The 13,786-nt window shown below is 37.3% G+C and overlaps 1 protein-coding gene across 3 annotated transcripts in view; it reads left to right on the top strand.

Annotated features, from left to right (window-relative positions):
• MYBPC1 (myosin binding protein C1) overlaps positions 1-13,786 on the top strand; it is a 118,449-nt gene that overhangs the window by 41,462 nt on the left and 63,201 nt on the right. For 2 of the 3 annotated variants that reach the window (XM_075068917.1, XM_075068927.1), the window contains exons 4-9: positions 4,012-4,050; positions 5,406-5,441; positions 8,015-8,119; positions 8,814-8,962; positions 9,364-9,481; positions 11,097-11,148. In XM_075068917.1, the coding sequence (XP_074925018.1) occupies positions 4,012-4,050; positions 5,406-5,441; positions 8,015-8,119; positions 8,814-8,962; positions 9,364-9,481; positions 11,097-11,148 (499 nt within the window). The remainder of the gene's footprint in view (positions 1-4,011; positions 4,051-5,405; positions 5,442-8,014; positions 8,120-8,813; positions 8,963-9,363; positions 9,482-11,096; positions 11,149-13,786) is intronic. The other variant, XM_075068923.1, reaches the window with a different exon arrangement.

The following is a 13,786-nucleotide window of genomic DNA, read 5'->3' as shown; positions in this document are numbered from 1 at the left end:
GCTGGGATAGCTGCCCACAATGCACCACTCCCAACAGCGCTGCAAATGCTGCAAATGTGGCCACACTGCAGCGCTGGTAGCTGTCAGTGTGGCCACACTGCAGCGCTGTTCCTACACAGCTGTACGACCACAGCTGTAACTCCCAGCGCTGCACATTTCCAAGTGTAGCCATACCCTAAGTGTTACAGATAATCAGTACATGCAATTATATATATATATATAATTATCCGAATGCTTTATGACTCATATATTGTGTTAGTGTAAGAATGCACATTCTCATCTATTTCATCTCGCCTTATTCCCTCCCTATTTGTGAAAGCTAACATCTTTAAATATAGTTCTGTTCATATTATTATTCTTAAATCATGTTAAGGTCAAAAAGTGTTTCTTCCATGACACAGACTGGATAAAATATAGCTCTCCATCAACCTAAGCAAAAGTATCTGAGGTTGCCTGAGTATGACTGAGAGGAAATTTTGGCCTGTTACATGTATGGGTCTTTAGCTTTTTCAGATTGCAATACCTATTCTTCACTTGCCTGATCTGTAGCAGCAAATATCCAAATCACTTGCTTACATTACCAAACTTCCTGCACAACTCAGAAGTCAAGTGTTTCCATGTTCACAATAAACAAAAGTATCATGTATTTTACAGGTGCTGTTTTGTATCTGCTCTCTACTCATTTAACCTTTTCTTCTCTTTTACAAAAGTGACAATAGTGACTCCAGATTTAAAATAGTGTTCAGTTTTCAGTTAAAGTAAAGCATAAATTTGTTTGGTAGACATGAGAATATATTGAACAGAACTAAAATCACTCTATGTGTAGATTGAATTTTGGGGGAAGTCTGATGTGAATTCCATCAATAGTTAGGGGACTGAATGACTTAAAAAAATAGTTTAGAGTTCTTTTTGTGAAGCATTCTGGTTTAGAAATTATTAAGGTGTAACACTTCAAATTTCCTAGAGATATAGATCTAAACAAAATCTCACATAGGCTATCTATCTATCTATTATCTGCTTTATGAGATATATGTTTATTTCTCATGAAAATTTATATAGAAAAGATTAGATGTCAAAAGCTAATGTACAGAATTTTACACAAGAAAACACTCCTAGTTTCAGGAATGTTATATATGAGCCTTTTCCACAGAGGCACAGGTGAAAATAGATTTTTAGAGAGGATTAGCTCCCCAGTAGAGCTCCAGGTGCTGCAGAAGCAGGGTAGGTGCTCCAATATAGCTTAGTGTTGTATACACCTTCTCTAGAAGCACATCTCCTAAGGTGTACAGAATGGGGGTTCATAGATCTGTAGTGGGACTCCCCTCCTGTACATCTTGGGAGCTGCACAGCTTTTCTGCTATCCTATTTGCACACCGTGGAAGCCATGAGGAACCCAGCACCACAGAAAATGCAATACATATGGCACACAAAACTATCTGTGCAAATCCAATTTTAAAACTTTCAGGGCTCCTTATGTGGTTTTTCTTCTTTTAAAAAAGAAGAAAACACCAACACAGAAACCTTTATTAACTTAACATTAAGGTTGCTAAAGTAATAATTATATTTTTTCAGTAAAATACAGAACTGTAATATTACTATTTTAAAAAAACCTTAAGAATTAAGGGTCAGATTGTGGAACGCCCTCTCCTGTGTGCACAGGATGTAAGGGGGAAAGAGTAAGACCACACTCACCCACCTCTGAGCAACCTCCATGCATCTTGACTCCTGGCCTAGTAGGGAAAGCAGTGTGGCCAGTGCTCAACACCTGACCAGTGTTCAATGATCCTATCAAACAAGTGGGTGAGGAGGGGTCCAAAAGTTAAAATCTTAGTCTCACCCCCAACATGTTGACTGTAACAAATTATTTACACCAGAACCAATTCTAAGCCCTCTGGGGCTGTTCTGGGAACTGCATGGCTACAGAGCACCTCATTACACAGGACTGTGCCTAAAGGTACAATCTAGCTGTAGAAGATCAAGAATTATATATGTAAGTAGGTGTTGCTAATGTATGTGTACCATTGAAAGAGTATGTATGCATGAGTATGACTTGTGAGTCAAAGTTAAGGTGGTCACATTTTCACATGTGAATGCTGTCAGAAACTGAATGTGAAGGCAATATTTATTACCTTTCATGTTCATTCCCACTCTTTGTAATGTTTGAAGTTGTTCTGCTGTTGATCCTGTATTATCTTTTTTGTGGAAGAGTTATATTAATTACTTCAGCAACCTTTCATCCAAGTTATCAGTGTTATCATTTGTTTTCTGTAGCTCTGCTAGTTGAGTGAATCTCTTTACAAAATTAAATGAGACTGTTTTAATATTTCCCTATAACAGAAAAGTCATATTTATCTATCTTCATTAAAGTTCCGGGCTATATAGTTATATGAGCTGTTAGTTACCATAAAACCATTTATAGTAGTTCCTGAATAGGAGGTAACAGGTTGTTATATTAGGCCGATTTGGAAAACATGCAAATTTTATTTAACTTTATAAAGTTAAATAAAATAAAGTTTATAAAGTTAAAGATGCACATTTTATTTAACATTTATAGGTACATTAGAACCTCAGAGTTACAAACACCTTGGGAAATGGAGGTGGTAACTCTGAAATGTTCGTAACTCTGAACAAAACCTGATAGTTGTTCTTTCAAAAGTTTACAAATTAACATTGACTTAATACAGCTTTGAAACTTTACTGTACAGATAAAAAATGCTGCTTTCCCTTTGTTTAGTAGTTTACATTTAAAATAGTACTGTGCTGTATTTGCGTTTTTTTGACTTGTTTTTGTCTCTGCTGCTGCCTGATTGCATACTTCCAGTTCCAAATGAGGTGTGTGGTTGACTGGTCAGTTCGTAACTTTGGTGTTTATAACTCTGAGGTTCTACTGTATGTCTATGTATTTTGAAGCCATAATTATATCTAGTTTGTTCCAGCCTTTCAACAAGTACACAGGTAAAAATTATATTTTTCTACTAAAACCCATTTAAAACACATATTTATGGTCTATTTTCACCAGAGACTGAGCTCTGTGTGTGTTCTATTCAACAGCTAAAATTCAAATACAGTTATTAGCTAATGAAAAATACTGTACTGTTGTAGAAAGTGCCACTTATCTTGCCACTAGGGTCTCCCCAAATCATGAATATTGTCACTAGACCTTAATATCAATGTTTTAATGATACTTTCATAATTTTCAGGGTTTTTATTATTTATTATTAATTATTATTATTTATTAATGGCATAGTATATGAGTTAACATTTTAAAATAACAGTACAATTGCTAAAATAGATTATAATTCTTAGAAAATGAAGTGTTAATACCAAAGAGTGGAGCCATTTATTCAACGTTTATCAAATGAAAACCAAGTGAACTGATAATGATTCAGTACTTGAAGTGTTACCTGTATATGGAAAAAACTGAGTTGCTTAATCCCTTCATTTTGGATTAATCTTCTTATGCAGGAGTTACTAACTGTGTGTATAGTGGTGGTTTTTTAAATTGTAGTATGTTTTGCGTGTCTGAAATGGTTTAGTTATGTTGAATGTATATGTGGTACGCATTTTACTTGCAGACATGAACGTCAGCGAATCGACATCCTCTTCAGAAGGTCAGATGTGTGGTTGACCTTGATTTCATTTTTTGTTCTTTTATATTCACTGTGGATTACATCTCTAACAAACAGAATCACTTAAAAAACTCCCATATAAATCCATATTTTAATAATAGATCGCAGTTCACATCCCATTATTTTATTTATTTATTTATTTGTTTGTTTATTTATTTTTACTTGCCTGGAGCATTAAGGTTTACCATTTCAGCTACTGAATTACTCATTGCTTTATTCATCAGTTTTAAGTTTCCATTACAAGTGTTTCCAGCTATCATGATTTCCCGCCCCCCCTTTTTTTTTGCAGGTTTCACATTTTCATTTGTTTGTACTAAAAAGGATAATCTACAGTGCTCTCTTTTTCCTTGTATAGTTTTTTAAATCATATTTCTTTTTACAGATGAAGATGACAGTGCTTCAGTTAATGCTCCACAAGCAGGTTAGGATTATTACAGTGTTTTTCCCTTCCTCTTTAGAAAAAAATAGACTAGAAAAAAATAGGTCCTGATTCTGTAGTTTGCACTTAAGCATAATTTCCATCAACACAGAAACTTCTTTAGATACTTTAGGTGAAATTCACCTCCCCATGCAGTGGGCCAGTGCAAGGCTTTTACAGCACTGAAATCCCACTTGTATCTTCTTTTAAGGACTTAAGTGAGACTTCACTATTTCATAGCAGGTGAAATGCTCAGCTGCTCTGAAGGTCAGGCTCTGTATGCATTCATCTGGAGGAATACAGAATGCATTTTTAAGGTTAAACCTGAACCCAAATTTCAGAATTATAATTAAACTGATTCCTTATGATTTAAAACTAGTTATCTCCACCTGATTGGATTTCACCTTACTTAGGCTGCTTACTGATGCCACTGCTCTACCAGTCAATCAGAAGTCAGGTGGCTTTAATTTTTCAGGGCGGACCACTAGTCAACTGACAAATAAAAGGCCTTCAAACCACAATCACTGAATGAAAAGCAGCAGTAAAAGATGCTGCGTAAGGTTCTAGTGCCACCAACTTTGGGGTGTTGCTGAAACCTCATCCTGCCCACACACATGCTTTCCAACCATGTTTTGTGTTAATTTGTTTTAAAAGGAGTACAAACCCTTAATGAAACCCAATGATGGAATGCCTAATGATGCACATCAACTTGTTAAAGTAAGAAATGCTGTTAATTATTTTAGTTCCCTTAAGAAATTATCAGCTTTTACACAAACCACCTGAAAAACGAAATTTTACAGGGGCCAGATCTTCAGCTGAAATCAATGGAGTTACATTGATATGTACTAGCTGAGGATCTGGCCCTTAATTCTAAAAATAAAAGTATTATTTTAACCACTCCTAAAAAGAACCCTCAAAATTTCTTTTCCATTATTTCTCTGGATTTTTTTTTCAACCAGAATCATTCTTTGTTAAACTTCAAGATACTGTCCTTTAGGATGAATAATGGACTAAAATGTTTTCTATTATCTTGAACTATCCAGAATTTTGAGGAAAGTATTGGCCTTTTTGCATCCTTCTAAAATGGAAAGGAAGCCTTGCACAGAGATGCATACTATGTTAATTACATTTTCCTGTGTTAAATACAGAAACGGAAGAAAGATAATTGAGGTTTAGACTCAGTTATATACTTTTCATATTCCTGTATTGAGACATCTTCACATGATTATGCTCCTAAATTTCTGTTCTACCTCTGCGACTTGTGTACAGTTAATTTTTTTTAAAGAACCAGTAAACTCTAAGGTCAATTACACTGTGATCTCTAAACTGGGATCATCCAGGTTACTCTTTCCTTTCAGATGGGACTACTCAGTCAGCGGAGAGAAAAGATTCAGGTGAGACCTCCTGAAAAAAAATAGAAACATTCCAACTCTAACATAGTGCAATTATTATTAATTAATTATTTCTTGGCACTAATTTACCTTTATTTTATATTACAGTCATTCATATGCCATTAAATCTTAACTTTTCAGTTGATTTTAAACGTCAAAGAAAAGGGGTTACTTGGGAAAATCTACTTGGAAATTTAGAAATAGACATCTCTCTTAAATGAAATGTGCAGATGGGACTTCAACCCCGGTTATTTACCTGGAATAGCTGAAATCTGTGAATCTTTTTATTAAAAACCAGACACATTATGATTTTATGTGATCTTCTTGCATATAGAAATTTTTTATAACATTTTTGTCAGAGTCACATTGTGGTTTATTAGGATTGCTGCTGGTTTCACACTAAAAATTCCAGTACCAGACACTGCCGTATAAAGAATTTTCACTAGTGACCCTTTCCCATTTGTATTTGTGTTGTGGTTTTGTATGTGTACCAGAATACTACATATACAGCATATAGATAGATACATCTCTCCCTATACATTTGTGTATGTATGTGCATGTGTATATGTGTGTTTACATATGACCAATAACACAATTACATGTGCAGTAGAACTGGATACTTCTACACATTGAGTGCATTAAGAGACAAAGCTAAAAGCCTAATTCTTTTAACCGTCCTAGAAATGGAGTTATTTAGTATTCCTGTACCTCCTGAAATGTGTTATAGCTTTTAATAAAACAAAAACATTCGATCCTTTTTTCCACAGTTGGCTAATGAGCGGTGGCCAATGTAGTTAATGTTACATATCTGTGCGATGTTCACTTTCACCAGCCAGCATGATTCCTTCTGTAATAATCCTTTATATAGTGTAAAAACGATGCTGACATCTGACGTGACCTTTTACAACAGGTACTGTACATGAAAAGGAACTTTTTATATTAGCAACAAGGCATAACAAAATATGAATTATATTGCAATTTGTTGTGCCTGTTTGCAGGGGCGGTGCCAGAGTTTTTGGCGCCCTAGGCGCAGGGCCGCAGGACTAGCAGACCATCTGCAGGAACGCCTGCGGCAGGTCCACCAGAGCCGCGGGACCAGCGGACCATCCGCAGGCACGCCAGCGAGAGGGCCACCGGAGCAGTCTGCCGCCCTCCCAAATCCTGGTGCCCGGTCGCCTAAATGGAAGCGCCGGCCCTGCCTGTTTGTTAATTGTAAGATCAGAGACCGACAGCCTTTGAACACACTGACCCAAATAGGGTGACCAGAAATCCAGATAAAATTGGGACTTTCCCAATATTTAGGCATTTGTCCCGCGGTCGGGATGCAATTTGTCCCGATACTTTGCACTCCGGTGCTTTGTTTTGTTTTTTGCTCCATTCAGGAACAGTAAGGAGGCATTTCTGACCCAAAGAGAGCAAAGAAATGGCCAGTTGTGGGGATAGACCAGTATTCATGTTCTTCTGCACAGGTTGTACTTTCTGACATATATGTCTGGGTAGCCCTAATTTTACTAGCTACATTCATTTCCCCCACTCTGTGCTAGCCCACACGACTCAGTCTAAAGGAGAGTATATATCATTCTTACTGCACACATTCTAACTCAGAATATGGGACACATGTTTTACCCTGTCTTTAGGAGGAGAGACTATGGCCCACAAATGTTTTCTTTATCACTCTCCATAAGGTTTTCCACTGGGAGTCAACTTTGATTCCTGCCAGGGCTCTGAAGGAGTTGTCAGAGAGGGAGATATTCTGGAGACTCAGTACATACATCCTTTCTCACCATTGCTGCCCACTTTTGGCTCAGAACTCCCATTGACTTCAACAGGAGAAGGATCTGTACCTGAGTGTGTGACTTAATCATTTGTGTCTGGCTAGTTATTCACCTATAAACGTCAATCTATGCACAGGGCTGGCCTGGGGATTTACCGGACCCAAACTCTCAGGAGGGTACATGTAGACAGAGGCTGGCGGCAGTGGTGGTGGGGTTCAAAATCAGGCTGCAAGTTGCTGCCTCACTGGTTCTATCACGGAAGGGAGAGATTGAGATTGAACAGTGAGCCTCTTCCCATCATTATCTCACTGGCAAAGGGGAAAGATTAGTTTGCATGAGTTGCTGAGCGAGTGCAGGATTGAGGGAGAGCCACAAAAATCATGCACCAAGTGGTCAAACTTATCCTGCTTGTGCCTAACACTGGCTGTGCCTTTGGATCTTCGAGCCGTGGTTTCTGTTTCTACAAAGCACTTTCGTGGACTATACCTATAAAGCCCTCGTGGCTGAACATTATTGCATTCCAAGTTACAAAAGACACTTATACCGTCCATCTGCCCAAATTCCTTTCCCAAATAGTTCCATTTTCTATCATCACATAGATGATATTTCTATAGGAACTGTAGACCATGTGACAACCCCGTCCCTGACAGTGGGTGTCACTGAGAGTAAGGGAACGGAAGACTTACATACCATTGAGGATGCCTAAATGGTTAGAGCAATTAATGAACTCAGGTAAGTGTACTTTGGTGGGAGTGAACTATGCTCAGACGATTGATATTTCTCCCTCTCTCTGCATATTAGTATGGTCTCTTGGAGATGGAACTCCAGAAGAAACAGAGAAGCATGACAATTCCGAGAGATCCACTTTATTTATTGAAAAACCACAGAGTGGTTCAGTGAATGTTGGTAAGTGGCTAGAATCAAATTAAAATGTGCGGGGGAGGGTTTATGATACAGATAAATTCTGACAAGAGGTGCATTTCACATAACATTTAAATTCTGCCTTTAGGCATGTGCAACTCCTATTAACTTAAATGGGAACCGCACACTCCTCTTTAAAGAACAAATTTGGCCGGTCTGTGAAGAGACTATTCAATTGGTTAATACCAAGACCAAATTTAGATCTAATAATTTAGTCAGGGTGAAAGCTGGAAGTTGTGGTCATTTGGAGAGGATAGGTGATCGCCTGTACTACTCTTAGCTGTACAACAGCTGACATCATGGGAGAGTTTCAGAGATTGTTGTTCATATGCTCTTACACTTTCTCAGTCTCTAACAACTAGAAGAAAGGATTTTGTGGGAATCTTTAGAGCATAAACAAAACTAGGGACTGGAGAAATAGGAACTAGACATGTCCCTCTCTGAAGCCCATCAATACTGGTCTTTCAGGCAGCCATTTGGGGTTGCCATACAACCTCACTGTCAAGTCTCTTTCTAATGGTATAGCCACACTGCATTGTGAACCTGGGCTCAGACTCAGATTTGAGTCCAAACCCCTCTACCATCCACACAAATCTTTCTATAAAAGAAACGTGTACAAATGTGACAGGCAACCACATTTTCAGTAATGACTGAATTATTATTATTTTCTTTTTTAAAGGAGAAAATATTACATTTATAGCCAAAGTAGAAGCCAAAGATCTTCTTCGAAAGCCAAATATAAAGTGGTTCAAAGGGAAATGGATGGACCTGGCCAGTAAAGTGGGCAAACACCTTCAGCTGAAGGAGACATTTGAGCGTCATAGCAAGGTACACTTCTATTTTTCTTTTTTAAAGAGACAAAACTTGAAGCCTTAAAAACCATTCTTAATCAGTCATTCATCTGAGGATGGAGGGCTCAGGAATTGGATAAAGACTCAGGAGAACTGGGTTCAATTTCTGGCTGCACCATACATTTCCCTAGGATGTTGTGTCTGGTAAGGATCTGATGCATCATATCCCCTGGCATAAAACAGGAGCTCCTCTGAGTAATAACTTTGAAAGAGGAGTTCACAGTTCCTTTCCAGAGTTCCTCCTGGGCAGCGCAGCTCTGCATCACTCCTGACACAGGCAGAGAGAGTAAACTCTCCATTTAGGCCATAGCTTTTAACTTCCTCTTTGTGCAAATGTATCCTAAACTAAAATGATTATACTTTGCATTTGAATTTCAGGTTCATACGTTTGAGATGCAAATCATTAAAGCTAAGGAAAACTTTGGCGGGAACTACCGGTGCGAAGTAACATATAAGGATAAGTTCGATAGCTGCTCTTTTGATCTTGAAGTCCACGGTAAGATTCCCCTTTTATCTACTTACAAATTTTTTTTCCTCTTTTTACAACAAATATGGTAATTGTATTCTCATGCACAGTGAAGGAAGTTTTAATGTTAACTTTTTGAACACAGTGCCTCCTGAGCAACTGTGATTTATTTTTGGAATGAAATATATGGTAGAGGGGGGTGGCTAGCAAGCATGGGTTTGAGCCAAAGCCCACGGAGCTCAATAGAAAGACTTCTATTGAATTTAGATCAGGCCTCTGCTGAACAAAAAGAATGCCAGTCATAAATCTGTCAAGGGATACCACATGGGAGAGGTTATGTATGCGGCTACATCCAAGACAGGTTCTGATATGGAATGGTTTGGAATCCCCACCTGTGCAGAGAGAGCGTAAAATGGTACCTAATCAGTGGTAACATTTTACATCTACTTTGCCCAGGTATAAATGACGGCACAATGCAGTGGAGGTTCAGGGCCAAATTATTTGTCGACTTATGCATGATAAAGACCCTCTTCCTGCAAACATTTACACACATGCTTAATTTTACTTATGGGACTTCTCACATGAACAAAGTTTAGCACAGGCATATTTGCAGAGCCAAAGAGAGATAGGAAGCAATGAACAAATAAGAGCGAACAATCTTGTCTGCCCCATAAAGGCTATTGTTCAAATCTTAAAACCTGCAAATGTTCACCTGGTCCTGTAATTTCAGCTGCAAGACAGATCCAGGCAAGCTTCCCAAATACCCAGAGAGCAGCAACACTCCAAGCAGCCTAGTCGAGTATTTGTTCATCCTAGCAAAACAAGCCTACCAAATTACCAAGGTCATCAGCTTGGTCATCAGCCAGGGAAGAAGGCTGCAGTTAAGGAAATGCCCAACAGCTGATTGCTAATTGACAGAGACAGGCCTAGGAATCTGCATGTATTCATTAGGCTGCTAGGTGAAGAACTCATCTATCTGCATCTATAAACTTTCTATAGGACAAAGTTGTTTCATCTGTCTGATTCATATGTCTAATTCATGCAGGGGGAAATTCATCCTTGTGCCAAGGCCCAGCACAAAGATCTATACATCAGTTATATCACAAATAAACTCTCCAAATAGGATTTATGTGGTGCAGAGATCTTGTGCTGGCCCTTGACACAGGGATGAATTTCCCTCAGGATCTCCCACTCTCAGTCAGACCAAGCTCTTGTATATTTCTTGCTGACCACCCAGCGGGAGAAAGATAAAGTCTATTCTGGGTGGCAAAAAACAACTGATGATGATTTGAGCCCCCCATATGTTTATGCAAGACTTCTTTTTTCCTGTAAGACGTTGGGCAGGAGTGAATTTACTTTGAACACTGGAAGATGTCAGTGAGAGAAAAAAAGTGAGAGAAAAACAGGGTGTGTGCAGTCAGGAGGGAATGTGAGAGAAACAGCCCACAATTTGATCTTGTATGCAGAAATGTATAATGTCGTTTAGAGAAATGTACTAAAAAAGATTACCTCTGCACTGATGAGACTTGCACTTGGCAGATCTTGATGCCAGAAGGGCATATACATGATGGTCCCTTAGCAATGAATCTGAAGTACTTTAAAGCACCAAGGTAAAAATATTTCTTTAACTTTTTTTCTTTCATAGAAACTTCTCAGCCTGCTCCATCTATTGACATCCGATCTGCTTTCAAAAGAAGGTAACTTTGAGTGGTGATCCTGTGAAGTTACTCAATAAGGGACACATAGCATACAATCACCTCATACCATTTCTCCTAGCCAAGCATATTACGTGTTATAAAAAGGTGGTGTTATAAATAAGGATGAAAAAAGTGGGATGTAAGGTAATTGAAAGTGGGTAGGATGAAGTAGCCTTATATCAGAAACTGCATATACAGTATAATAGACTTTAAAATGATAGTCGAGTGCAATTGCTATAAGGGGAAGTGTTGATGGAGTTAGATAACCATACAGTAAGCACAGCAAAGGCTAAATGAAGTTATAGGATTGCATTTCTGAAATTCCATTTTTAAGAGAGAAAAGCTTATATATAATTTCCTTTAAGTAACTCCAGAGTAAAGCTGGGAAAATAACTGATTTTGGTTCACTGGCAGATTAAAAAAAAAATAAAAAAATTTTTGGTCCAGGCCAAACTAAATCAAAACATTTCCCCAAATATGGGTGAATTAAAAAAGTTCATTTTGGATCAAACAAAATATGCCATTTAGCCTGAAATGTTTTGTTTCTGGGTATTTCAAAAGAACTAGATTCACATAATAACCAGATGAAGGAGGTGCCTCTTTTACTAATTAGCCCAGTGATTTACAGGTACTCACTTGGTAGGTGGGACACATGGATTTAGTTTCCTTCTCTGTCAGATGTAGAGTGAGGTTTTGAACTTGGGTTTCCCACATCCCAGGTAAGTGAGTACCATCATCACCTTCTCAACCTTCAGCCATTTTGTGAATCTAGCCACATTTTTTTCTGGCTGAAACTATTCAGTGAACTCATGTCATATTCGCAAATTGTTTCAGGTTGACCAGAATGGTATTTTTAGGTGAATAAACTATTCATCTGAAAAATTTCACCTAGCTCTACTCCAGAGTTAAATAACCACACCAATTACTAACATTTATGTAGCAACTAGTGTGTGAAGATTCCAAAGACTCTGTCTTTTTGCAAGCAGTGTCTTCTGGGATAGAAGGTAGTAGCCTATAAACATCATATACTAACACTACACAGTAGTTCAGGGCAGAAAATGAAAAATGTGTATTACTTCACCCACCTTGTTTCTCTCATTCATTTAAAAATAGACAGGAACTTTAGATAGGCAGAAAATAATTACACAAGTGGGATTTAGCCAGCACATTGCAAAAGAAGGTTGTCTGTTTTAGCAGAGGGCGGATAGATAACATCAGAGACAGAAAAAATCTAAACATTTTAAAATAGATATTGACACTTAAGATCATTACTTCATAAGACAGAACTTGTGTTTTAAACTCTTTTAATGTGTGTTTCCCAATACATTTTCCATCTTATTTGTAAGATGCCATTAAATATTATCTATTTCTTTACAATAATTTTTACAATTTTATTTTGTGATTCATTAAAATATCCTACTATATGCTCCCTGATAGTCATTATCTATGACGTGAAAGTTACTATGGGTCCAGACCTGCACTCATTGAAATCAATGGCAAAATTCCAGTTGACTTCAATGCAACAGGATTATTTTATGATAAAAAGAAAAATGCATATCAAATTCATCTTTATAATAAAATTAAAATATATGCATTCCAGAAGTCTTTGTATACAGCATTATATCCTAAATCTTCTCGCAGATTATTGGAATTTGAGATAAAATAGCCATTAAAACCACTGGTATATATAAATTTGCACACATTTTTCTTACCAGAACAGAAATGTAAATATTGGGAATATAGTTTGTGGACAGAAAACCAGTATCCTTTGTTAACTTCAAGAAATAAGCAAATATCCTTTATAAATGTGATGAAGTAGTAACTTCTTTCCTTTAATGATGAGTTATTGAGGTTAATTCATGCTCAGAAGGATATTAATTTCAAGGTGAATTCTTTCCTAGGGGCACATTTTTTGCACACTGTACTATGACTCAGCAACAACCACAATGCCAACAGAAAAAGGAATACTGTATGCAAACTCTAAGGTGAAATCCAAGTGCCATTGAGTTAACTGACATTGACTTCAATAGTGCCAGGATTTCAACCCTAATGTTTACTGTCATCACCCCAACAATAGAGCATTTTCTTCTATGTACTGTATATTGTAATAAAATGTTCTTGTTTAAGAAGACCTTCTAGAAGGGACTGCATCTTTAAAAAGGCTACAATCCCATTTTAAAAGAGTACAAGTATTGTTTTTCTTTTTTTCTGTCTGACTTCTCCCTTCGCTGACACACAGAGGTTAAACTTAAGTGTAATGCTTTGCTAGCTGGTATTTGACACAGCTGTACATTGTTAAATGCAGTACACTCAACAATGCAAATCTTTGTTTTATATTTACAACCGAGATCAGCACAAGCCCTTTGTTTTTTACACATACATATTATTCAAACCCCAAAACAAAGCCCTTTGTGTTGATTGGCTTAAGTGAATTTGTGTTCTAAAATATAACACAAATCTTAGCAAATTAATGTATGCAATCTACAAAAATTTGCCTTAAAAGTATAACAGCAAGCAATACAAACCTTTGTGTTTATTTTTCACAAGTGCTTGTTATGGAACCATAACTTGCGTGGAAACGAATACAAGTTTGTGTTGATTTTATACCATTATTTGTGTGTCTAGACAGTATTGCATA

This window comes from Chelonoidis abingdonii, chromosome 1 (genome assembly GCF_003597395.2).
Source record: "Chelonoidis abingdonii isolate Lonesome George chromosome 1, CheloAbing_2.0, whole genome shotgun sequence".
In the NCBI taxonomy this organism is placed as follows: domain Eukaryota; kingdom Metazoa; phylum Chordata; order Testudines; family Testudinidae; genus Chelonoidis; species Chelonoidis abingdonii.
This window is presented reverse-complemented; position numbering and strand designations above follow the sequence as displayed.